Source organism: Lethenteron reissneri, chromosome 20 (assembly GCF_015708825.2).
Source record: "Lethenteron reissneri isolate LAM-NWPU_2019-01 chromosome 20, ASM1570882v1, whole genome shotgun sequence".
NCBI classification, from domain to species: domain Eukaryota; kingdom Metazoa; phylum Chordata; class Hyperoartia; order Petromyzontiformes; family Petromyzontidae; genus Lethenteron; species Lethenteron reissneri.
The window spans coordinates 18,269,418-18,297,084 of record NC_083798.1 but is presented as its reverse complement, the minus strand read 5'-3'; the positions used below and the strand labels follow the sequence as shown (position 1 = coordinate 18,297,084).

Here is a 27,667-nt window from a genome sequence, read left to right as displayed (position 1 = left end):
CAGAAAGATAAGACGGTTGTCTCTGAGAGCTACATTACAATTGTATTAATTTAGTACGTTGGCTTTTGCAGCCACTCATAATTCATGCGTGGTTCTGTCAGGTGTTGAGCATCACTTCTCTCAAGCTTTCGCCATGCACTACCGATGGCATCTTCAACTTCGGCATCATCTGTCGTTTCTCTGCAGGTGTTAAAGAAACACCCCCAGCACCTGGAGGAAAACTTCGGACAACGTGCCGAATAACAAGCGGTGCAACTCAAAAAAATCGGAAAGCTACACAACACATTCGCGAAAAAACACACAGTAGCATGCTTCTACCAAACTCTTTAACACTAATATGGATTCTCATAATAAATTAATCTTTTCCACTATGAATATCAATGCAGTATCAAAAGCAAAGACATTTAATTTGAACATGAAATGATGCTGCAGAACCCAGCCTGACATCCACTATCATTAAATGCCCAAAAAAACCCACAAAGAAACCCAGTGTTACATCGACACACATTACCTTTGAATTGGGTTTGAGAATTACATTACATGTCAATGCACTGTCAATCAACGAGTACAAGTAGTAAATGTTATATCTGGTGAGCAACATTTATTAAGCATTAGAAAACACACTATACACATACCAACAGTATATATGTCGAGAAATGCGATGTGGTGTTGTAAGCCAAGCCTGGAAGGCATTCACATTTGCAAACCCATAATTACAAGCTCACAGTGTTAACGCTGTACTCATTTCGAAACTGCATCAATAGACAGTACTTGCAAGCAGGCATTTAGCCACAGTAACGGCTTTGCAGTTCTGTATCTGAGCAAAAACAGTCAAAGCATATACTTTGCAGAGGCAATACACACCTTCACCATCATTTAAACTGCTATTTTGTGATACAGCCATGGCATATTTAAAAAAAAATTGTAAATATGTGAATACATATTATCTTGCGTGTTCCTGATTTACTGGGCGACCCACAACTACCAATACTCCAGGATGTCATATCTGCGCCGCCAACCTGGCTGAGGTTCCACAAATCTTTTTGGACTCATGCGGAGAGAAGGGCGCCAGCGATCGGTGGCGTGAAAGCTGGATGACCTGCAACCTTCCAAACAAATATCATCAAAGATCTGACGCAGGAGTTATTACCTGGCTTCAGCCTGTATATAAGACAATGGGATGCACTTAATCGTGTTCGAATGTGCGGTTATTTCCTTCGCATATAGAACATGAAAGTCATCCTATTGTGAATGTGATGAAGTGCAATCTGTTCATCAAATAGCCGACCACTGCTCAGGATACTCTTGCACAAGCAACACGAATGCTACCAACTCCTGATGCCATCCAATGGACTACCAAATTTAACAGTTATGACATTTTGTTAGTTGTGTCATAACTGACAGACCGTGTAAATCTTGCCAACAGATTTAATTTCAACTGGAGCGAAAACCACAGCCTTAGAAATTCCACCAGTGTCGTCCAACGAAAGAAATCGTGATCAAGGGCACATTCATTCTCTTGCACACTGTGGAGAGAAAAAGGAACGCGACTTCACTGGCAATACATGATGGGGGAGCACGCATGCCAATGCAACAAGTTGCTGGCAAGTTTATCAAGGGACAAAAAACATTTACACTTGGAAGTGTATTCTAAACAAATTCTCAGTTCATCAAAAAAAGTAAGCAATACAGTTTAGAACTGCTTTCATATAATACAGGGTGCTTAAAAAAATATTAACACTTATATGGGTCTATCGTCTTTAATGGAAAGCTAACGAATATTACAATGTAACATGATAACAAAGTCTCCACTTGTTCGCCATCATTGTCAACACATTCCTGGAATCTTCTCCAGGTGGTCTCTAGAGCCTGGAGGCACATTTCTTGTGGTGTTGTTGCAAATTCTCAGAAATGTTAATATGTTTTTGATGCACCCTGTATATACACTTAGTTGTGAACAATTGTTAGAAAAAGAAAGCAAGTTTGGGTCAGCCTTGGCAGTAACAAAACTAGCTCAATAACATAATTTATCTTTATGTCCTCCAAACCCTGAGGTTTGGTGAGAAATGAGCTACCCCAAAGTAACAATATTTGGGTGAGGCTTATTTCCTACGAGACCAGAATTGGGTGGTGCATTCTTTTAGGTTATTTAAACAAGATGGTTAGATCTGATTAAGTCGGTTCAGAATGACACGGAACCAATCAGAATGATTGTCCCCGTGTTAAGGAAGCTATACTACAATACCATTTAATTATGCTGATGTATTTTTCACCAAGACACAGCCTGTTGGTGATTTATCTAACCTAAAAAGTAACGTGAAAATATGTAAATATTCATCAACCTACCTATTTTGCAGCCTTACATACCGATGTATCTAAACACATTCCTGCGGAGGGAGCTGGTAGGAACGTTGGTGTATTCCGCAAATATACCCGACTGCGAAGGCGGGCACAAGCCGGCGTGAGTAGGTTAAACGTTGAGTTTTATAAGGGCACCACGGGGTGAGCAGCCCCTCCCTACCCAGCCCCACCTCTCCCACCCCCCACCCAGCCCCACCCTCCCCACCCTGCCCCTCCCCACCCAGCCCCACCCTCCCCACCCAGCCCCACCCAGCCCCTCCCCACCCCTCCCATTTTTGGAAGCAAGACGGACAGACGGACACAATAATCCCCTGTGGGCTGGTGGAACCAAGTAGTTCCTACCAGTATTAACCTTAGAACTGCCTTTTGTCTTTAGTTTTGACATTCCGTGCACCTCCGATTAGCATGATTGGCTACGTATTGTGCAAAAGAAGCTCAACATACATAACTGTTCTCAAATGTTTTTAAGATGTGCCTCGAAAAGCTAAGTTTTGCTGCAGGCAATCAAGACCATAATCCACATTTCATGTGGCAGAATGCTACTGTCGTGTAAAAAAATAACTATACGTTATTTACAACAGAAAACAAATGTGACTTATAAGTCACATGAATAAAAGTTGAATCCAAGTTCATAAAATGCAACTTTTAAATTACTTTTATAAGACACAATTGGCAATGTTGGTGAATACCTAACATAACGATTCATCTAGCGCCTTGAGAACGATTGTTTAAGGGCGCTTTATACATTTCAATGATTATTAATCGTGTTCAGTATGGTTATTTGTGTTTACGAACCACTATTCTTGAATATATGTTGATGGGAAACCAGTATTTCAAACCTCACTCTCCAATGTTCGGACATGTGCTGAGGCAAGGTATGGTTTCAAGGGTTAGTGGAAAGGATGGAGGGTGTGGCTGTGGCACACCTGTAGATAGTCTGTGCATTTATTCAGTGATGGGACTGGGAAAAAAGGTCAAAAACTGGACATTTGACCAGGCCTCAATTGCAGTATGGGTTGTGTGTGCTCTTGGGAGTTCAAAATAAGCTACAGCCAAGATGCACATTGAGATGTACAATGCCTTGTTTCTTATAATGGGATATTGCAATGCAATTTCAGTATTTAAGTCTAAATACTAGGAAAGGTGGCTCATCTGGCACACGTGAGATCACACATGCACATGTGCATGACACGTTTAGGCCTACAATATGGCAAGTACATGGCAGTACAGTAAGCATGTTTTATGATCTTTCTGTATAATTTGTTTTTGGATAGATTTTTTCATTTAGGTTAAACATACGCTTCATTAGGTATAGCATCATTAAGATGTTTACCAGTGAACACTCCACACATGGAATGTGTATTTACAGCAGCCTGCCATGAAGGGAAAGCATTCATTTGCTACATCCAGACTTGTACGTGTGCAGCAGGTCTGTGGGGTTGGATGACGAAATTGCAAGTGTCTCTCGAATGCCGCGTGACATGCGTTCGTAAAAAAAGTGCTTAAGTGGAATCGTGCTGTATGAAGCCTATTTTCTAATAGACATGCATGTTATAAGGGCGGGGGGCTACCTAATACAAATTGGGTATACTTTCATTATTTTAGCCCTGGATTGACAAAATACGTATAAATGTAAAACTTAATAATGTTATCATCACAAAAAAAACGAATAAACTAAGATTTCAATGACAATTTTTTTGTCAAGATTAAAAAGATTACTACTTACAAAGATTACCTAATGAGGTGTAACTGCAGGGCTTCGTAAACGCTTTCGTCGGCTGCTTGCGGTAGCACGCATGATGCACACAATGGCAAATCTAGGGTGGCTACAGCCAACCCATGACACTGGACGCTGCCACAGCACGGTGACGCCATCAGAAATGTTTTTACTTATCATTTTTATCATTGACATTTTTTTCTTGACAGCGTAAATGTGAACCGCATAGCATGAAGTATGTCCCCAAAAGATGAATCGCTCAACTGCGAATTGCCCCAATGGTTATTGGGCATTACACGAGGGACGCCCGATTTGTCCTTATCCAGCAAACCTCATGAAAGTGCGGCACACAGAGGTGAATCCTGGGATCTTGAAGAAATGTCGTGTTTAAAAACAAGCCTCTGGGTGCAAAATCTATTGAACAAAACAATTACCAATGATGTCAAGTTACTTTGAGGATTGATTTATTTGTTAAGAGGCAACTTTATGCAGTTTGCGAAGACTCAGGTTTGTACAGTATACATTTCTGGCTACCAAGCTAACATGCTGTATAGTTTCGGAAGTATAATCTCATATAAAAACTGATGAGTTTTACCTGAAATCAGGGATATTTAATTATTTAATAACAAAAGAGTAATCAATACGATAAACTACAAAGCAATGACTAATTGTGGCAACTGAATTACAACTCTGAGCTATTTAAGCATGTGAAAATATATTTTAATATGTAATACAAATGTTTGAATAACGAAGGGCAGGCCTTTTTGAGCAAATAATTCAACTTATACATAAATTTATTTCCATTTGTTGTACTTGTCCAACAGAGGGGACATCCCAAAGTGGAACATAATTATTGTATTATTGATCCAAACTTCACAAAACTGAAAATAATACATGTGATTGCTAATCGACAACAAGCCTCAAGCATATAAGAAGCTAGCTTGAACCTATATTCACAGCTCAGCATAAGGCCCAGTGTATAATCAGTGAAAGTGCGTGGAGGGTGTACGATTATTGTGAACATAAATGTTAGTTGAAGCGTTGTCCGAGTGGCCCAGCAGCTGATGACCATTTCAGAGCAGTGCGCCAACACTGCTGTTAATTCTGTTTGAATCCTGATATAAAACAAGGTCATCAAGTAAACCAAACTGGGGGTCTTAGCCTGGTTAAAAAACAACAACTACGTGAAACACGTCATGTAATTTTTTCCCACAACATTGTCAGGTTATCGGAATGTGTGCTTTTTTGCCTCCTGCCTCAGGTCCAATTGTGTGATAATGTTAAAACTGCTGAAGAAATCCCAAAATCTTCTTGGTTCTTTCGGTAAAGCAACAGCGTCTGTCGCCTCGACAGACCTGGTTTTCACCTGAGGACGGCTGCTTGCGTTGTGGCCGAAACGTCGTGAGAATTGTTTTATTATGTTTTATTTTTATTATTTTATTACTTCCCTTCTACGTGGCTTTACCGAAAGAACCAAGAAGATGAATCCCTGCAGTCACGAAAGCTTTAAATCGAAATCCCAAAATGTTAAAGATTGAGTTGGGTCCATAGCATAGATATCTGCAAAGACAAATGCAAACTGCATGTGCAAAGCAGGCCATACGACTAACAAAAACACGTTTTAAAAAATGTATAGAACACATTGTGGAGAAGTAAGCTCGTTTTTCTCCATTGTTATATATTACAATTTTTTAAGTTCCCTTTATGGATTTAATACAAAAACATAAAAATCTAATTTATCAAGAGCCTTTAAGACTTAGAGAGACCCTTCTTGGTAAATACAGATTTTCAAAGTATGTTCTTTTTACTCATCTTGACCATCTCCATAATGAAGACTCGCAGAGAAAATAGCTTGCAACAAAAAGTCAGCAAAATGGATAAACAAATAGGGTAACAATCCGACAGAGGGGTTATACATTGAATATGCAGAGCACCTTCAATAGTGGCATCTGTACATTATTCCCAATCTCATTCAGTTTGATCCTCCAATTCAGGCATATAAAATGTAGTATGTTTCTTACGATCTTATCTATATGAATTGCAAAACTGTCAATCACCCATATGAATCCAGTCCACAAAACGAATTGTGTTTAGGTCATAGAGTGAATATGTATTTTTTTTTATTTGCATGTTATTCATTTTCTGACACTTTTCAAAGTTAGCTTGAATTGCTTTCTGTTGGAGGAGGAAAATGGTGAGGAATGGGGCTGAATGTTGTAAAAATGTTTTATGTGAAAATGTTTGTTACACATTTATTTCTTACACAAGTGTGCTATGGTTTGCACATTGACATACATGTGTCTGTATTGATGGCCATTGAAAACTTCACTTTTACCTATATTAAAAGCACTAAAACAAAAGCTAAATTACAGAAAAATAACAAGAAAAACAATTAACTTCAAGTCACCTCTAAAGGTGGCCTAGTGTTACAGGCAGGCAAGCAGATCATACAGGTAGGAGACCCACATCAATGAGAATATGATGCTAAAACCATACCCAAGTAAGCCAAGTGGATGAAAAGCCCAGCTGAGTCAGGCAATCAGTCTTGCTTCCCAAGAGAGTGAGGTGGTCGGGTCAAAGACCCCAGGCGAGATGGTCAATACAGTAGGTGGACAAGCCTTGAGTGAGTGAGCAGGTAAAAAAATGAGCCAATGTGTCGAGTTGAAACGCTGTGGCCCATGCGGTGTGATGAGACCTTGATGTGCACCTCGCAGTGTAAATTCTGTGCAATTTGGCACTTTTGGTGCAAAGCACTTTGAGCCAAAAATGGAGGATAAAGTTGCCTACATATGTTCACATTCGTGCAAGGAGCAGTGATTAAGGAAACAGAAGTATACTTCCACCCAAAAAAATGACATTTAAGATGAAGACATGTTGAAAGTTACTTCGAAGGTATTTAACAAAAGAGGTACATCAATTCTTGACAACATATGAGTGTTTCATGTGATGACTGTGGCAGAAGCAAGTGTATATGTGCAATGGGTGGAGCAGTGGTGTAGTAGATGGCGCACTGCGCTCAGAACTCAGCAACCTGAGTTCAATTCCCGATCATGGCTAAACAGTGGCAAGTGATATCTGAAAAGCTCTTGGGTCTCTCCCCAAGGTCGACTCAGCCTTAAATGAGTACCTGATGCAGCGTGTCAACATGGGCAAGAGAGACAAAGATGGCTGGCCTTGAGCGATGGCCACGCCACCCCTTTGCATGCTGTACCGACTGTAATAGGTGCTCACTTAAAGCACTTTCCACAAACAGTGTAAGCGGGCCACAAGGTGGACCTTTGTGTTTGTCTTTTTCATGAGGTGAGACATGGTCACATCTTGGGGATGCTAATGCAGGCAAAAGCACCTCACAGCAGAGTGCATCGCTCCTGGATTCTCTTGGCAAGACTCTTCTTTTTCTTTTTCTTCCCATTGTCCTTGTTGTCTTCCATTTTCCTTGTCCGGATTTCACGCATCAGATCAAAGAACACCTGAAGTGAAGATAAACAGGCATAAAATATTTGAGCGAGATGCTGTGATCTTGAAACGAGTGATGCAGTCTCGCCTAAAACTGACCAATCCAGTTTAAACGGGCTTGGTCAGTGAGCACGGTAGTTATTAATGGTAAGCCAGCTAATCGTGTAAGAACCTCGTAAAGTCCAGATAATTGAGTAAGAACTTCGTGAAGATACATATATAGAATTGCACGATTCCTCTCAATGAACAGGCATTGAATTGTGCATGTGAGAATCGATTGTTTACAATTCACGAAAATCATTTGCTCCAGTTCCATATTTGCTCATGGAGTAAGTAAAACTCTATAAACAAGACAAAAAAAAGAAACAATACAAATGAGATAGTGAAAATGAGACGAAAACATGTATTTGGACTTGTGTCCCTAAATAATACAATCAATCTCGTGCTGGAGGATTAATTATACCTGCGTTGTAAGCTGCACAGATGATTAGGGCATTGTTTCATGCTAAGACGCAGCAAAGCACACTGAACTACCATCGAGTGGTACATTGCAGCAATAGTACACTCATCTCTATCCATTTCATAAATTGGGAGTGAATCTCAAAATAGATAACTTCAGCAATTGCAATGCCTGGAAATTGGTTTTTACATTAGACATGAAATTGGATAAATTTGGCAACACCTTGGGAAAGGAAATTCCTTTTAATTATTGTTTCCCCATTTAAATCAATACACAAAGATGCAAAACTGAATTGTATATTAATGGACGAGTCAGGCAATATACGCAATACTTTTTTTTAAGTAATACATAGTATCAGGACAATATCAATAAATATCACATCAATATATGATGATCTGGTACCAGGGTTGCCTGTATTACCTAAATTTAAGTAAACGGATTAATATGTATTCGTCAGTAACCAATTTATTTCTGTTACAGTCGACAATTTCTATCCAGAGACAGCTTTCTTGCTAGTCTCACCAAGTCGTAACACAAGTACCCAAGTCACCTTGTCGACGTTAGCGCGAGTTTTGGCGGACGTCTCCACGTAGCCAACGCCCCACTGGTCTGCGCGTGCCCGCGCCTCCTCTATGGACACCTGCCGCCGCTCCTCCAGGTCTGACTTGTTCCCCACGAGCAGGAAGGGGATGCTGTCATCTTCCTTCACACGCAGGATCTGTTCGCTGCGCCCGCAAGCACGTAAAATCGGGCATTTGAGCTCTATACGAAGGTTGATCCTTGGCAGTGTTGACACGATAGGTGGTACGTGTACAAGTTTATAATAATGCAGTTATTCATATATCGATAGAAAGCCTCACTGTGTTCTAGTACTCGCTCTTAGGAGAGTCTTGCACTGGGATGTCTGGGAAATTACTTTTTTAAGGAGTGGGTTTTGAGATTAACACTAAGATAATTTCTCCAAACTGGCCCCACCATAGGAATGTGGAATATCCTCCACTGGCTCAGGACCACCACTGAAAATGAGCATCATCCCATGCTCATTGGAGCAGAGAGACAATGGTAGCTATTTAGTATTTCTTTAAAAACACTTCCCGTACGCCATTTCCAAAGTGAACTGCTGTCTTGTGGATTTGCCTGATAGTGTGTTCAAAGAGGCGTTAAACTTTGGAAATTACAACAGCGGTTGTTTTTCAGATTTGAAACTGGTCTTGAGAATCCCTTTTCACCAACCCCCGTGTGTGTTTGTATGACCACTTCAAGTTACCCAAATCACAACAGACCATGTGCAGCATTTGCATTGAATAACCTAATCAGCAAAATAAATGCACCTTGTCAAAGAGCCTAAGGAGCAATAGGAGACATTTCAATCCATGCTGCCTGGCTGCCTTGTTTTATTTACTAAATCGTGTGCCAACCTGCATAGAGTACACTGTTCAGCTCACACCTACATATTTTTGGCACTCAAACAGCTTTGCAGGGGTTGAAATAAATAACTGTGTGTTTCACAAGTATCTATTTGTAGTTTGAGACATCCATATCACCAACACCATCTGCGGATTACCAACTCCAACAAAAATGTGCCAACGCCTATGGATTTCAACACACTGGCTCATGTTAATACCATAGGTGGTGTTATAGATGAGATACATTTATCCATTATTAAAATATCACTGTAGTAATGTGTGGTGGAGCATGTAATCCAGCAACTCTGAAGCAGGGTTGGTATACTGTGCTAAAATCATAGTGCACAAGACTTTCATCTGCTGGAGCAACGGGGTGACCAAGATCCAGTACAGCAAGTAGGCTGCTGATCAATATGTGGACTTAGAGTTCCATCCTCATATTTGGGGGATTTGTTTTTCCAGACACTCCAGTCAACTTATGTAATAAAGCTCACAAATACATTGGCCAAATATCGTAAGAAAAACTTCATAAACGTCTTGAAATGTTTATTTCTTGGCTAAAAATAAATATTTTATTATGAAATAAATAATTTCCCACAACTATGCTACACTTGATACGAGCTTTTTAATCTCCAGAAAATGAAATCGACAGTCGGACTCTTTGAGCTTCAGAGAATAACAATGAACTCTAAGAATCCTATAGGTACCTTAGTTTGGCTCATGGTAAACTTTTGCATGGTTTGAGCATGTACATGTGCTTGGCGTTACACTGTCATTCCATGCATAGCCTGATCTTTAGCAGCTTCGTGTATGGGTCTGGGTAAGGAACATGCCTTAACCTGTCTCCATGAGGCCATATAGGCAACATGGGTCCACACTCGTTTCCTGTTCAAACATCAGGTCAGAATCATGGTCAAATTGGTCCAATTCTGCGAATAATGCATTGACATTGCATTTCAATAGCAACAAGGAAGCATATCAGAAAGAATCGCCGTTCTGGCAGGCAGGAATTTGCGATACTTAGCTAAAATAAGCAGTCGTTTGCTAAGCTAAATACACAATAGAATCATAGCAAAATCTCTCTCTTGCACACATCTTCCATGGTAAAATCCCTGTTAGAATCCCATTAAAATGTCCATTTGCACATGGGAATAACCCAAAGAAGAATCTGGATTCCTACAGGCACTATCCAGGGTGTAATGCTGGTAATCGAATATGATTCTTGCAGCAATTTCCCAGCCCTAGTACAGATAAGGCAGTTGTAGGCAGTGTTAACATTGCCCTCCTTCAACATAAACAATCAATGACTGTCAAGCAACAGTTACGAGGGACAATTCTTGGCTTGAAAGCCTCAGTGTAGATCTGTGAGAAATGAATAGCATCGGTACCAGTCGAGTTTGCTCCCTCCCTATTATACGAAGACATTCGGTGTCATTGTTGTCTCAACGAATCGCCATGCCTACCATGCCCTTACACAACATCTATGTGAAATAGTATCAACGTATCTTGGTGTTGCTCAGGAAACTGTTTGTGTGGCAATCATGCACAAGGGGTGACAGCACGTACAATCTAATCGCAGTTACAGCTTACAGTGAGTACAATGTGTAAACTTGTTATATAAAACACAGTACAGTATTGACCATGCTCACTCCTGATGCTGAAGGAAATAGATCCACATATTGTCTGCAATTAAAGTTTAAAATAGGAAATAGATATCGTTTGTCAATGAAAGTCGGCATTTACCCACTTTAATTTGCATCTGCATCAAACTCCGTACGAGGTAAATTACTTGGTTCACTGATGAAGGGATCATATATTTATACAGTACTTATGTTGAACTTCTTTCGCAACGTACGTAGCCAACTGTGCTAATCGGAGGTGCGATTGTTTTGTACATGACTTAAACCAATTCCGAACTTGAGGCTAAACCTGATCTGTGAGTGAAATTAAGAAAGTTCTGGAGTGCCATTTTGGAGGCCTAAAATTCTAGAACTTAGTGTTCAGATTATTTGGGTCTTTCGGTAAAGTCATATAGATAGGTTCAAATTAATACAAATAAACCAAAAACTACGACGTTTCGATCACAACACAAGCTACGTGACTTTACCGACTTTACTGAAAGACCCAAAGAATATGAATTCCTGCAGTCACGAAAGCTTTAAGTCAAGATTTAGTGTTCAGATGTTTCTAGGTTTAGGCACAGACTCAACCATGTGTGATACAAATGTAGCTTCATAGCCCTTCTAGAACATCAATATAACAAATCTTAGACACAGACATCATCTTAATATATATTACGTTATGACTGGATAAAAAAAAATAAAGTATACTCTTTGAACAGGCAAGTACATTTTGCTTGAAAAGTTGCTTATATAAAAAACACCCAATGCTCAGTCATTAAAACATGGAAAAGAGGTGTGGGGGTTGGGTAGGGGCTTTAATTTGGGCTACCCACCGGAGATCAGCGGTGCCAGCAAACGACTCGTGCTCACAGATGGAGAAGGCGCACAGGAAGCCCTCGCCGCTGCGGAAGTAGTTGTCTCGGATCGCGGCGTAATCCTCCTGCCCAGCCGTGTCCAGGATGTCGATCTGCACCTCCTCGCCATCCAGCACCACCTTCTTGCGGTAGCTGTCGGCCTTGGTGGGTTCGTAATCCTCCACAAACTGCACACCTCGCACACGTGAGTGTTTTCGTGCCGGCAAGTCTAGGTTCCAGCACAGCATAAAGCAAGATAATACGTTGCTCTTCTCCGTTTTCCTCTGCCTTTCGATGCTAATTCTTGCCCATGCTGTCGTAAGTTTCTTCGCTCCTTTTGCTGTACTATGAACCTCCTTCATCCCGAAAAAATAAAACGTTCTCCACGGGTAAAAAAACTAATCTGTAAGTCACTCCTCCCCTTTCAATGATCACAACCGCCTCCCTTCTAAATAACCCCATCCTTATAGAGTATCTTGTGACAAATGCCAAAATGTATATACTTTACAAATCCGAATTAGTAATTTAAGTGATAAAGGTATAATCAAAAATGTGTGTACATGCTTCATGAGCATTTAGTTATCTTTTTCTGCCATAATACAGGTTTTTGGGGTCAGATCGCATAAATATATACATGTGTCTTCAAACCCGCCACCACCCGATACATTCATGGACCAGTTTCTGTTAGGACAACCACTCCTGACACTCCTCCAAGCAGTGAAGCCATAAAACAAGTGGTGCTCTATTTACAAATCCCAATGGGCTAAGTCAACCCTAACAAGGTTGTGAATTCACAGTCATGCTCTTGTAAGGTGTGTTCAACTGACTAAGCTACCCTACATCATGAAGTGATAAGACTCATAAGTTATTAAATATTTCACCACTAGCAATTAAGTATGTGCCCCATGAATGGTGTGAGGATTCGGGTTACAAGCATTCCATATTTACTTGTGCATACAATTAGATTGTATTTTATTTGTTGAAGTGGGTAAGAAACATTCAGTTACAGCAGCATATAAATCATGATATTGCAAACACTGAGAAGCAAACACATTCAAGTCAAGCACGATTTAAGTAGTACTGTACTACAATGTTTCTTGTAATATATATTCTTTATTTAGCCAAGCAAGAGCCTGGATAAAATAAATACATTTTACTCAAAAGTGAAATAAAGTTAAGCAGCATTTAAAATTGTATCTGAATATATTCACATATTATGACTTTAAATCTGCAACTTTCTGATTTTGTTGGACACATTGCCAGTGCCACACAACCAGAAGCCCATAACATTACAAAGGGTCATCATATTATTTTAATCGGCACTAGAGTCATACATGAATGGAAGAGAGTAAATGGGGGCATCACCTCGTCGTACATGAATTGCAGCGTGAGTGCAGACTTGCCCACGCCACCGCTTCCTACCATGATCACCTTGTGCAGTGCCAGCGAGTTCTGGCCTTTGCCCTTGTTGGCTGCCATGTTGACCTGCACCGCCGATCACGCACACCAGTGTGATGCATTCACAAACTGAAACATAATAAACAAATTAAACATAAAAGTGTCTCCATGCTCAACTTCACCAGGGGATCGTGAAACAGTGGTGTAAATCCCACATTCGCATGGTGGGGTCGGTTATAGCCACAAGACGAGCACCGTTGACTTCCCACCAGTGGTGCAGCCTCACAAGAAGATCCTTATTATGATTGTTACAATTGTTTACCCAGGAAATCCTGAGTCTCAAGGCTGTTTCAGTAGGATTCTGCCAAGTTTTGTTGCTGAGCAGGCAATGTTGCTATGTCTAATCCCAATTGAGTAGTTTGGAGGTCATTTTTCAGCATTGGGATATTTCGCCAATATCAGTTACATTGTAGGAAAGGAAAGCGGAGAACCCAGACGAAAGCCATACAGAACAGAGAAGTGAGAACATACAAATTTCACGCAGAAAGGCGCCAGTGTCAGACACTTAACCCAGGCCCTTCTTGCTGGAAGCCTCAAGTGTTACCAATGTGGCACACCCTGGTGCACGTGTTATTGACCATGGAGAAATGATGGGCTGAGTTGACCCGAACTGGAATATACGGTAAACTCACATGCTCACTGTTATGAGGCCAATGTTTATAAATGACCGATCCAGCCCAGCTGATAAAATAATGATAATCATCAAGATAGGACATCAAAAAGTGAATACGATTGTGCTCAATCAGGAGTAAGGAGTTAGATTGCAATGATTTCATTTAAAAATACACCCAGGTTATTCAAGTATATTGCATGTCAAATACAGTATTTAATTTCCGTAAGAAAAGCCTGCTAATTGAAATAAGGCAATGATTGGCATTTCACCTAAAACATACAAAGTTATGTAGGTTGTTATTGAGAATTCTCTTATGAACATGTTTTTGTCAGTATTTTAGTTTCCATCCACATGCAAAATACACAAAAACGCCGAAATATTCAAATTTAGGACCCTCCTTGAAAATTAGTTGTAATGGGTAACAATTTTCACAATAAATAAGGGACTATGTTTTAAACTATATATTTTTGTTATCATATACGTGAATAGTAGATAATTTTTCACAAATATAGGAATAAACATAAGTTTTAAAAGTGGCAAATATGTTCATATCTTAAAACTAATATTGTCATTTCTGAAAATAACACTCTGCATGTGCATGTTCAAGTCTATATTCACGCTTACGATGTAATAACTTAGAGCTTGTGCACAGAATAAACATACATTGCACAAGGGATGTTTGCACATCTAGCCTCTTTACAATTAACATCCATGAAAGTTGAAGAATATCACAAACATCCTGTCATTAAGCAACTATCTGTTGCATGTACCAGTGTTGTATTTTGCAACATACTAGGAGGCAGTGTTTGCTCACATTGACATCTGTGGGAAAGACAATTTATTGACACACCCTGATGTATGTATGCACCGTCATTTTGCGCCTGGTGCTTTGAGTAACAGCATGATATTTTGAACCGGTCTGACAAGGCATTGGTTATGCCATCTACTCTTCCTGCTGTGCAATGTAAAAAATGTGGCCCGTCAAATAAGACCCTGAATAATTTCAAAATTTATCACACACGGCTTACGCAACCACACCACTCGCTGCCACTGGCCAATAAATATTCTTAAACCAGGTGAGCATCAATTTACACTCATTACTTGAGCAACTTGATTCACAGACGAACATGAGCTATTGTGTACAATTAAGTTATGAATAATTTGAAATAGAGAATTATAGAACCATGCCAATGGCACACAATAACCTATTCTTCCGAATGATGATGATATTTAATGTGCCAAGGTCCCAAAAAAAGACAATACATGAAAGTGATGTTGTGCAGTCAGTAAACTGTATCGGCCTTTTTTTACGACAGGAAAATAATGTTACAGTACGGTAGTATGAGATGAGAAATTACCACGCCATTATTAAAGGCTCAGTGAACCTCGAGAACTGACCAAATTTATATAACTCTACTACAAAAGAAACACCAAGTTTAGGTATTTTACTTGTTTTTTTACTTATGCGGGTTGAGTATCCAGGATGAGAACGACATACAAGTCTAAATATTTTCCATGTTTGCTTCCCAGGAGGCGGAAAAAGGTTCGGCTACGATTTTGGCGCTGTTTACATTCTCATAAACATGGTAAATGTTTCTTTTACAAAGGTTTTTTTACAGTGACAAAGTAATTTTTTAAGTGGTTAGTAGCATACTGCAGTTTTTACTCCCATGTCTTCCTTGAAAAAGAACTACAGTGCCAAAATGATTCTACTTACTATGAAGGAACAATTTCTTAAAACGCTGTAACCATTTGACCATCAGACAAGACTTGTGTCCTGCTTCAGGAAAATGGGAAAAAATATAGCAACACTGAAGTGAAAATACTTATAGTACAAGCCTTGTGGCAATGGGATCATCCAATTTCCATCATGAAATGGAAGCCACCCCAGAACCACACAAGGTACTGCAGAAAAATGCAGTCTCCAAGTTGTTTTCTAAGGATTTAATTCACCTCACAATTATATTCCGTACGTGTTAAAAAGGCTGCACACCTGTGACACTGCTTTGGAGGTGTGGTTAGTGAGCATGCAAACAGCACCATGTGTGCGAGATACTCAACCAGCTGGGCTGCATTATGGTCAGTGGATGACGGTACACAAAGTTTGGGTCTCAGGGATGTTTCCCAGTTAAATTAAGGCTACTTTATTGGTAGATAATTTTTTTTATTTTAATGGACATCATTATTTGCATTCATATGCATACACTGTACTACACATGCAAAGTACGAAACTGCAGTGTTCATAAAAATTGACATGAAATACAGTGGTGTAAACAGAAACAATGATGGGCCATTGTGTCTTAGATTCATACTGTATTATAATTCTCAAGTTTAACGTAGAGCCCATTGATGAACATGTTAAATAAAAAAAACCAACAATTTCACGACACTCGCGATTCTTTGTTCAAAGATCACAGACAGATCTGTGTTTTCCTACTTTGTGTGCATGAACATAAAGTAGCACAAATAACGTAAATCGGTCCGAAGGTCCTCTGGGCCAATGTGATAATTGCTTATACTGTATACTGCACCGTACCTCCTATATTAATCCTGTGGATCACGTCTGGGGGCAGGAAGATCCAGAAACGCTGAGGCAGAAGAAATCACGAGGTCCGAAGACCCAAAGGCTACAAGGGACCCTATAAATTCAGGGCATGAGCCTCCAAGGCTCTAAACCCCCAAGACAATACAACCAATACACCAGGAGGGGCATACGACTTGGGCAGAGACTTAAAAACCAAAGGCGCAAGATCCAGACTCAAATATCTCAAGAAGCTAGATGCCCAAAAACGACTATGCCATTACAATCCCATATTTGATTGCTAAGCTTAGGGTAATTAAGCTTATGCAGCAGAAACTGGTCATCACAGATATTTCAGCAAAAAGTGCAATGCACCTCCGATTAGCAGAGTTAGCTACGCCCGGTGCAAAATAAGTTCAAGATACAGTGCATACAATACAGTACACGATTGAGCAATCAATATTGTAGAGTAGTTACAATTCATTAGAGTATAGTGCACTGTAGTACTGTAAGTGTGTACGAGTATGGAGTCAGTATAGAGATTTACAGTCAGTATATATGGATGCAATTACCAGCGAAACGTCGCACATTGTAAATGTTGTGGTTTCACGCTTCAACACACCGGTGGGCTAAAGCAGTGAACTATTTGTCTTTTGTCAACGTGACACTTTTTTACTGATTGGCCGTGTCGGGTGGTGGAGGGTTACGACACATCTATAAATAACGCGATCTAAACCCAAAAACGTTATGAGTATATACGACTCGGTGTGGAGCTCATTACAATGCAGGTATTGCAGTACAGGTGAGCACATATACTCCTAGAGGAGCGATAGCCATTGCACATTACATAACAATAAGCACAGCATTCATAATGTACGAGTTAAGGGTACGGTCACGGCCAGTAAAACCAAGTCTGCACAGTGTTATCACTTAACACGGTACCAGAATACCCTTTATAAACTGTGCTCCAAATAGCCAAGCAATCGTCACAACAACGCAGGCATTCCAGTACAATCACTGACCATTACAACGTGCAGTCAATGCAGTCCACGGACGAGTTACACAGTACGTACTGTAGCGTGTAGGTACGCACGCGGGCAGCGACGCCTCTCCCACGCTTCCCTCCTAGCAGTACGAATAGCAGCAGCAGTACTTACGGCTAAGGGTACGAATCGAGAAGAAGGCGCTGCGGGTACGAAAGGCCCGCGAAGTGCGAGCGCGACGGGCAAGGCCTCTTGGTTGCGGGCGCCAACGACAAGGGGCGGGGCTTGTGGGTACGAGGGGGCGGAGCCTGTGAGGGGGCGGAGCCTGTGAGTGTGAGGAAGGATGCGAGGGGGCGGAGCCTGTGAGGGGGGCGGAGCCTGTGAGGGTGAGGAAGGATGCGAGGGGGCGGAGCCTGTGAGGGGGGCGGAGCATGTGAGTGTGAGGAAGGATGCGAGGGGGCGGAGCCTGTGAGGGGGCGGAGCCTGTGAGTGTGAGGAAGGATGCGAGGGGGCGGAGCCTGTGAGGGGGCGGAGCCTGTGAGTGTGAGGAGGGATGCGAGGGGGCGGAGCTTGTGGGGGTTATGGGGAGGAGCAGAGCGTCTGGGTGTGAGGGGGAGGAGCGAAATGGAGGGGCGGGGCCTGTAGGTACATGGGGGGGGGGCGAATGTGGGGGAGGGGCTGACCTTGTGGGTGTGAGAGGGCGAATGTGGGGGGGGGGGGAGCTTGTGGGTGTGAGGGGGAGGGGCGAATGTCGGGGGGTTGGAGCCAGTGTGTGCGAGGGTTAAATGGGCGTGGAGTGATTGGATGGGAGGGCTGCATTATGCAGGATTAGCAGCATCAAAGGGAGGGAGTAAGGTCCTCCCTTTGATGCTGCTAATCCTGCATAATGCATGGGCATAATGACTTTAAACCCCTCGCCAAACCTCCTACACATTTCACAAGTAGTGCTAATCTCATATCTGCATTTCCCATAAATATGCTAAATTCATCTTGATATGCAAATTGTTTTGTCAAGACGCTCTTCGCCCCTCCATGCCAGCATAAATAGTCGCTCCAAGCCTGGAGCGTGCCATTCAGACTCTGTCTACTTGACGGACCTGTTCTCCACCTGAGGACGGCTGCTTGCGTTGTGGCCGAAACGTCGTGAGAATTATTTTATTATGTTTTATTTTTATTATTTTATTACTTCCCTTCTACGTGATTTTACCGAAAGAACCAAGAAGATTATGTATATTCTTATTTTTTTTTATTATACGTGGCTTTAACCGAAAGACCCAAATAATATGCTGTGCGAATGGTGATGGGACAGTTTGTGGACAGAGTGGAAGAGTTTCCCGCACGTGGGCACGGCTCCCCGAGGCTTGCCGGAACGTAAGGGACCGTGATGATTTACAGGCAAGCTGAGTTGAGCGTGGACAATTAGAGCCGTAAACGTGGACAATTAGAGCCGTAAAAAAGATTATTTAAAAATATATTTAAATTGTTTTATGATGGAATATAGTATTGTCATCAGTATGACATACCTATACCAAGTTTGCAGTCGATACGACATTGGGAAGACGGTTGAAATTGAGTTACAAGATTTGAGGATATAACAGAGTGAGTTAAATAAAAAAAAGCGTGTAAAATGATTTTAAATATATATTTTTAAATATGAATGATACAATACAGTCTTGTCATCAGTATGACATAAGTATACCAAGTTTGCAGTCGATAGCACATTGGGAAGTGGATACAAATTGAGTTAGAAGATTTTTTGAGGATACAACAGACAGAATGAGTTAAATAAAAGCGTGTAATAAAAAGGAGCCAATGGCTGTAATGAGACGATGTCACAACGCGAGGTTGAACTGTGCGAATGTAGCAGGTCACGGCCTACATGCTCCCGGCTTTTGGCAGTCTCAAAGGGGCCGTCCATAAATGACGTCACGCACCTAGGGGGGGGGGAGGGGGGGAGGGCATTTGTGACGATGTGTGACGAGGGGGGAGGGGGGGCTTGAGAAATGTGACGTCACATCAAAATGCGCTACTTTAAATAAATATTCATGAAATATAATTGTTATAACAACACAAATTTTTATTAATTTTCATTATTAACTATTTGATTATTTTAATTTACTAAGGTCACCTTTTATTTATTCCATAAAGGAGCATTTTGCTTCTCCATGGGAGAATGGAGAGCATACATTTTGTAAATTTTTGAATGATTGTTATTAAACATTTTGATACTAATGATTCTACCAGGGCTTTTCATTCTGTGAAATGAATATGTGATTGTTATAATTGTACTCTCCATTTTGCTTCGTTCTACTACAAAGTTTCACAGAGGCGTTGTTTCTCTGTGTGCCTATGTGTGTGTCTCTGTGTTGTCTCTCTCTGCCTGTGTCTGTGTGTCTGTGTTTTGTCTCTCTCTAATTTAGCACTCTTTGGAAGAACGTAATCAACCAGGTAAGGTGTTAACTGTTATGTTAGCCGACTCTCTGTGTTGTGTTGCATTATATTTCTTAGTTTACTAGGGTTGTTTTTCTCATTCATTCGTACCTGATGATGATTGCTTCTGTTGCAATCGAAACGTCATATTCTATTATTTAATTTATTTTCTTTCTACGTGACTTTACGAAAGAACCAAAGAATCTGAACACTAATATTATATTTCAATAGAATATTCTGAACATCTACAGTTTTAGTTAGACGTTGAATATTTTCAAGTGAATTTTATGCTGAATTTACAACGCCTCCTTTTTAATACATGTTTTCTCCTACAACAGTGCATCGCCACATTAAATACGCACTGCAATGACAATAGTTTTAGTTTAAAGTGATTTGAAGCATGTTTTATTTTCAAAATGGAAATATGGTTTGGGGGGGGGGGGTCAAAAATCGGCCCAAATCGCGTGACGTCACTTATGGACGGCCTCAAAGGGGTGGTGTAGTGTGGACCTGAGGGTCATGGGGACAGCATTTGAGTGCTGTGTTGTTTCGTATTGTTTATAATTGCCTACCGTTGGTAAATAAGACAGTCATATCACTTTCACGGGAAGGCCAATAACACGACGAGGTTTTTCCTAATTAGAACACCATCTTTTTAGAAGTCACAACAGCCCCACCGAGTGGAAACGTCACGAGCCGCCACTGCTGGGCACGTGTGCTTATTACCAGCTCCGGTTTGACAGCAGAGGTCTCACTCCAAATCAGTCGCGCGGCATAATCTTTTCATTTGCTGCGTAATGCTGTGTGGAAGCTACATGTATTTATACTGGAGGAATCCGATGAGCTGTAAGTTATTTTTCACAGATTTCCAATAGGGGCGGGTAAGATCGTTACAACAACAAACAATACAAAAACACGATAGGAGTGCAAAGTACAAGAAAGGTAAACAAATCACCCAAACAAATACAAATAAAACTAAACCATCCCCATCCAACCAGACAAAGCCCACTGAGGTATTAACTTATTTTTCAGAAGTGACCTAGCCACAAATGAAAGATCAACAAAGTGTCCCACATGAAACTTCGAGTCTTCTCGGCCACAGTCATGCCCTCCCTTCTCTAAGCTTGTGAAACGTGGACAGACCCCTCTAATGAAACATCTGCGCCGGTTAGCAACATTCAGGCTGTCCTGGCTGGATTGTGTGAGGAGCTCACAAATCCTTGAAAGATCTGGACACATTCTCATCAGTGAGCTCCTCCGGCAGGCAATGCTGCGTTTGCTGGGTCATGTCGCCTGTAGGCTCAGCCTTCGCATGCCACTCAGCTCCACATCCTCCCATACCGCATCAGCTCCATCTATTCTCCAGCCCGTGTTCGTGCCCGTTTAGCCAGACAGAAGTTGCGGGCTGGAGAATAGATGGAGCTGATGCGGTATGGAAGGATGTGGAGCTGAGTGGACTTACCAACGACTGCTACCACCGGTGTCAAGATCGGTATCTGTGGAGGAGGCTCGTGAAGGACGCTGCTGCTACTGGGCAGTTGGAGGCAGTCGCCCTCCAGCAACAATTGAGGGCAGAGGAGGAGCGACGCTCACAACAACGAGCGGAGCTTCCGTGCGTCTAAAATGCAGTAAGTTTGCACAGTAAGGGTGGTGCATCTGCCGGTCATCTCAGTCAGCCAACCCATGGCACCTGCTGGGTCTGTCCCGAGACCTCTTGTCGGCGAGACTTCGACACTTCACATGGCCTCAAAGTGCACCTAGCCTGGCACAGGCGCCGTGGTAACGTCACTGTCACTTCGTGGTGAATGGTGACTGTTGGAATTGGTGAGGGATGTGAGCTGTGTGGGTAGTCAGATGTGGGGGAACGGTGGCGCAGTGTTTAGTGCGCTGCGCTACCAACGATGATGATCTGAACCGGTCCTGGGCCTCCCCTAGGCCGACTCAGCCTCAATTGAGTACCTAGTGGTATGGCGTGTAAACATCGCCACTGGGGAGACAAAGGCGGCCACGTGTAGTGTTGGCCGACCAACCCCCTCGTGTGTCGCGCCAGGCCTTCGTAGGTGCTCGCTAACAGCACTTGCTCTCGCAGTCTGTTGAAGGCTATACGGGAGATCTTTATCTTTGAGATGTAAGTTGATTGAATTGAGTACCATTGGCGTTTGTTTTAGCAAGTACTCATACAGTACTTGCTAAAATAACATTATGAGCTTTAGCCATGAGACGTCGAAATAAAAACATAAATATATTGAACACTCAATGGTGTTAATGCAAACGTCGATATACACTAAACATGGGAAAGAAAACATTTGTTTCATAATTTGCAACATGAAAGAGCAATGTAATGTTGAAAAGCAATACATAATTTGATATAAAAGAATGCAATGACACAAGGGTGTTGTTAAAGGATCAACACTCAAACATGGAATTATAATATCACATCAAAATATACATACAAAGGCACAAGGCTGTGCATCCACTTTCTAGAATATTAACTTTAAACCTATCGAGAGCACACAACAACCAGCGCCGTTCGCCACAAAGCTCGGTGTACTTTGAGGCCACGTGAAGCGTCGAATGCTCTCTGGCAGGTCACGAAACATACCCAGGTGCCATGGATTGACTGACTGAGATGACTGGCAGATGTACCAGCTGTGCTTCCCACTGGTGTGTTTTATCCGCCCGGCGCTCCGCTCGTTGTTGTGAGCGTGTGTCCTCTGCCCTGCATTGTTGCTGGAGGGCGACTGCCTCCAACTCCCCAGTAGCGTCTTTCACAAACCTCAAAAGAGGCCGATCTTAACACCACTTGGTATCGGCAAGTCCAGTCAGCTCTACATCCTTCTGTACCACATCAGCTCCATCTCTTCTCTATCCCGTGTGGAGCCCGTTTAGCCCCCTCTATGCGGCCAAACAAAAGCTGCTTGGGCATGCGGGCTACATGACCCAGCCAATGCAGCCTCGCTTGCCGGAGGAGCTCACTGATGGGAATGTGTCCAGATCTTTCAAGGATCTGTGAGCTCATTATACAATCCTGTCTGGTTAAATCCAGGATGTATCGTAGGCGGATAACACACAAAACGCGCCTTGAGCGTTATGCAAAACACCAGTTCCCAAAGAACTGCATTACAGTATACAGCAGTCACGTCTTAAGTCACCATCAAGAAAACAAAATCGGCAGTGAGACAAAGAGACAACTGTAAACTGATTTGGCTCTCATATTAGGACTCATCAACAGGATACAGTCACCAAGGTTCACGACTGCCAAGTCTGCCTCTGGGAACTTCGTGTAGAAACCCCACTTGTACTCTATAGGGACGCATCATCAGCTTGCCAAATAGAAACAATCATTAAGCATCTGTAATATTGCTGTTGTGATGTGTTTTCTCGTAATTTACAGATATGAAGTAACGTACATCTGTCAACGAAGTTTGGGAAGTGATCATTTTTTCATGAAAACTTAAAATTTAGAAACAAAAATCGACATTTTTTTGGTTCTGAAAAATATACCGAACACAAATCATCGATAGGACAATTTCAATGTTCCGTTCATATTTGTAGGGATCAACAACACATCGATGTGTTGGAGTTAAAACATCGATATTATGGATGTAGCAACGTTTTAAATATTAAGAAACATACTGCTTACTCAAACCAAAAGTTTATTTAAATGGGGACCTCCCGTGGGAAGATAAGCAGTGCGTGAGAGTGGCCAGCAGAGGGCATAAGGTTGATTCGGGGTGGCGTGAGACCAGCAAAAAATGTTTTCCTCCACATTAAAAAGTTCAAATATGTTTACACATCTCAACAGCCAGCCACAGAGCCTTTTGGGAGTGGATAATTTTAGCAGGACTGATTCGACATACAGTCTCTTCGGCGGGGGATATGTGAAAAATACTACTTTTTTATGTGGAGCTACTCAAAAATGGATGAGGCATGTTGGTCTGTCTAAATATGTTAATTATATTATTCACAATAGAGCTAATGCTGAATGTGTTATGTAGCCATTATATATTTCATAATGGCATCGGCCACGCGAAATAAAAAAATACACATATATCATGAATAAAAATCGCAGTATGACACCTAAAATAAAGACTTTGAGCTAAAGTCTGCGAGAAGACGATGCCACATGAAAGTGCTTCACACTGTCTTCCCATGAGAACTTTGTTTTCCCAATTTCTCTTGTAAGCGATTGCTGTAATTTCTATTTGGTTGTTTTTCCTCCTCCTCTGACTTCTATTTACTTTATTGCTTTGCTCGTTTTTTACGTGATTTCTTTTATAATTTTGGTGACAGTGCACTCTTACATATGACACGATCCGTTTGTTGAGTCCTCATCTGGTCAAAAAAAATGAACTTACCACAAGTACGCTTAATTAATGCAGACATGATTCCTTGCAAAGTGTTTCTATTTGGTGTTTGAACATCTTAACACCGGTTTTATTGTCAGTATTAATTGGGATGGGAAAATAACTAAAACAGGCATGAAACCTATTTTTTCAAAGAAAAGTCAAGATTGTTTCCCTCTGTATGTATATTGATCTTCTTTCGCACTGTACGCAGTCAACCATGGTAATCGGAGGTACTGTAGATGAAACGAACGGGGGGAGGATGGGGCGAGGAGACAGAGGGGAGGAGCTGGCTCGACATGGGTCAGAAAAGTCCATAGGAGGCCAGCAGAAGACATCAATGCTTGTGAAGGTATGGGGAGGTTGTTTGGAAATGGTGTTTAGCAATTCATTCAATTACTTGGATGTGAAGAAATATTAGTGGTTCTGAAGATTATACTTATCATGATCAATGTAGGTAAATATATATGATAATGGCAATGGCAAATTAAACTGATGAGCGATGCTTAATAAATATAACGATAATTCTGCTGCTGCAGCTACTGATGATCCACAAACCCCCACCATCATAAACATCATCATCAAGAATGCGTAGGCAACAAATATGCGTTGCGGCAACCAGTTTTTCACATCTGTATTTGGTTGGCTACCCCTTGGTACTCGTTGGGACTGTGGAGGTGTAGAATGCCTACCTCTACCCATTCATTTCACCCCCCTCCAGAGAAGGGCGTTACTATACTCTTTGGTTCTTTCGGTAAAGTCACGTAGGTAAAAAAAATTGTATTGCTGTGTTTTTTCCACCTGATGATGATTGCTTGTGTTGCAATCGAAGCGTCGTGATTTAATTTATTTTATACCTACGTGACTTTACCGAAAGAACCAAAGAGTATGGATCCCTGCAGTCACGAAAACTTAAAATCTAGATTAAGGGCGTTACTCACAAGGTGGGTGCCGGACTTCGAGCGGTGATAATCGAGATGAGAACCATAGGCTCGCTGACGTGAGCAAAGCGATGAAATCACTCCTCATTGAGACCATGGGGTCTCGAACCCTTTCTACCCGGGGAATGAGGCCACCGCCCTTGAACACAAGTCATGAAATCTGATCCCACAATCCTTATCTCAAGTTACACGCCTTGCAAGGCACCCGTTAAAGGTTGTGTCGCCCTCGGGGAGACTCGGAGTAAGGTGCCTCTGATGTGTGCCGCACCTGATTAGCAGAGCTACATACGGTGCGAAAGAAGTTCAATATACATACGTGCCATTTCCGGTAATTAAATATAAGTCACTGGATTCATAGCAAAATGTACAAACCAATGTGCCACAACTACCCACAAATGCACACCAATATGAAAGGCAGTGGATCTACAAAAAACAGTGTACATTTAGTATACTGTATTTTATTATTAAGACTGCCTAGTATGCCCGGATATATTGCAAGTGCAGACAGTGAAAGGCTGCTGACTCTTTTGGTATGAATAAAACGCTAATAAAACGAATGTACATCCTTTTTCAAACCACTCGCTATAAACACATTCCTGCGGAGGGAGCTGGTAGTAACGTTGGGTTGCTCGGTCAATGGCCAGGGTCAACGGCGGCGTGGTGTATTCCGCAAATATGCCCGACTGTGAGGGCGGGCACAAGCCGGCGTGAGTAGGTTAAATGTTGATACAGGTGTAGGACTCGTACTGATGCGACAGCTTCTTTGTCTTTCTCGTCTCTTTTATTCACCCATATAGTTCACACCTCCTCCTCGTCATCACTCCATGCCTCTCCGTTCGCTCCAATGCACAACCCTCCATCATCATCACTCCATGTCTCTCCGTTCGCTCGCTCCGCTCCGCGACTTCGCTCGCTCTCTCTCCCCCAAGGCTCGTTACTCCGCTGCTACCCTACTCTGTACTCGCTCCGTCCACTGCTACCCTATCTGTATTCTCTCTATCCACTGCTACCGTACACTGTACTCTCTCTATCCACTGCTACCCTATCTGTATTCTCTCTGTCTACCCTTATCGTATCTATTCCAGCTCCCTGCTGCTTCCGTCTCTGTTCCGGGCACCAACCACTCCAACTCCAACACCAACCAAGACTCCCGTCTCTCCGTTACGCTGTACATTTATACCCGAACCAATCAGCCCCAATTAATTATCTCATCCCCCGCATCGCTACTCGCCCCCAGGCCCCCAGCCTCACGTGACCATGTTATTGCCGTCAGCCCGGCGCCAGTCATCAGCCACTCACCCTCCTGACCAATCACCGGCCTGCATCCTCAGTTACCCTTAACACCTGTGGTATCTCTTAATGACCTCCCCCTCAATGGCACACAACAACAACTGTATCCTCAGTTGCCCCCACTGTACGCTGCTCGCTCCCCTAGCAACAGAACGCGTAGCGCGTGACATTTCAAGTCCTACACAGGTAGGAACAACAGGTTCCACACTGCCCACCAGGGATTATTTGTCTGTCGTGCATCGGAATGCAGCCCACCCATGCCCCCCCCCACCAACCGCCGAGCAGGGCCACGATTGGTTGAGGATGTCGGGGAGGGTGGGGGGGGAGGAGGTAAACACGCCCACTCATCCAACTCCCCCTCCACAAACGCCGAGCGGGGCCGCCATTGGTAGAGGTGGGGTGTAAACACGCCCACTCATGCAATCCCCTCCCCACCGAAACACCAAGCAACGCCGCGATTGGTTGACGATATCGGGGAGGGTGGGGGGGTAAACATACCTACTCATCCAACTGCCCCCCCCCCCCGAACGCCGCGCTGAGTGTGAGTCTGAGAGTGTGAGAGTGTGTGTGGGAGTCTGAGAGTGAGTGTATGTGTGTGTGAGTCTGAGAGTGTGAGAGTGAGTGTGTGAGTGTGAGAGTGTGTGTGAGTCTGAGAGAGTGAGTGTATGTGTGTGAGTCTGAGAGTGTGTGAGTGTGTGTGAGTCTGAGAGTGTGAGAGTGAGTTTGTGTGTGAGTCTGAGAGAGTGAGTGTGTGTGTGAGTCTGAGAGTGTGAGAGTGAGTGTATGTGTGTGTGAGTCTGAGTTACCTCGTGTTATACAGGTAGGTACAACAGGTTCCACACTGCCCACCAGGGATTATTTGTCTGTCTGTCGTGTATATCCGGAATTCCGCCCACCCATGCACCTCCCCACCGAACACCGAGCTACGCCGCGATTGGTTGATGATGTCGGGGAGGGTGGGGGGGAAGGGTAAACATGCCCACTCATCCAACTGCCCCCCCCCCCCCCCCTGAACGCCGCGCTGTCCAACCAACTCCGAAGGAACGTGTTAAGGGCACCACGGGGTGAGCAGCCCCTCCCCACCCAGCCCCTCCCCACCCAGCCCCACCCCTCCCACCCCCCACCCAGCCCCTCCCAGCCCCTCCCCGCCCTCCCCACTCAGCCCCTCCCCACCCATCCCCACCCCTCCCACCCCCCACCCAGCCCCTC

General features: G+C 42.7%; 2 protein-coding genes across 6 annotated transcripts in view; both read right to left on the bottom strand.

Annotated features, from left to right (window-relative positions):
* Positions 1-27,667, bottom strand: part of LOC133344908 (uncharacterized) — an 842,858-nt gene that overhangs the window by 46,520 nt on the left and 768,671 nt on the right. The gene's annotated exons all lie outside the window — the stretch shown is intronic.
* On the bottom strand, positions 582-17,756 carry LOC133344907 (ras-related protein Ral-A). 4 transcript variants are annotated; one of them, XM_061555230.1, is made up of 6 exons: positions 17,491-17,613; positions 13,242-13,361; positions 11,856-12,064; positions 8,545-8,719; positions 7,425-7,548; positions 582-1,526 (listed from the first exon to the last, which is right to left on the bottom strand). In XM_061555230.1, the coding sequence occupies exons 1-5, from the start codon at positions 17,491-17,493 to the stop codon at positions 7,426-7,428; spliced, it is 630 nt and encodes a 209-aa protein (XP_061411214.1). In that variant the 5' UTR covers positions 17,494-17,613; the 3' UTR covers positions 582-1,526; position 7,425. The 4 variants fall into 4 exon arrangements, with proteins under 4 accessions (XP_061411214.1, XP_061411215.1, XP_061411216.1 ...); XM_061555231.1 differs by lacking the exons at positions 582-1,526; positions 17,491-17,613 and adding an exon at positions 17,626-17,756 and having other exon boundaries at positions 4,521-7,548; XM_061555232.1 differs by lacking the exon at positions 582-1,526 and having other exon boundaries at positions 4,521-7,548; positions 17,542-17,687.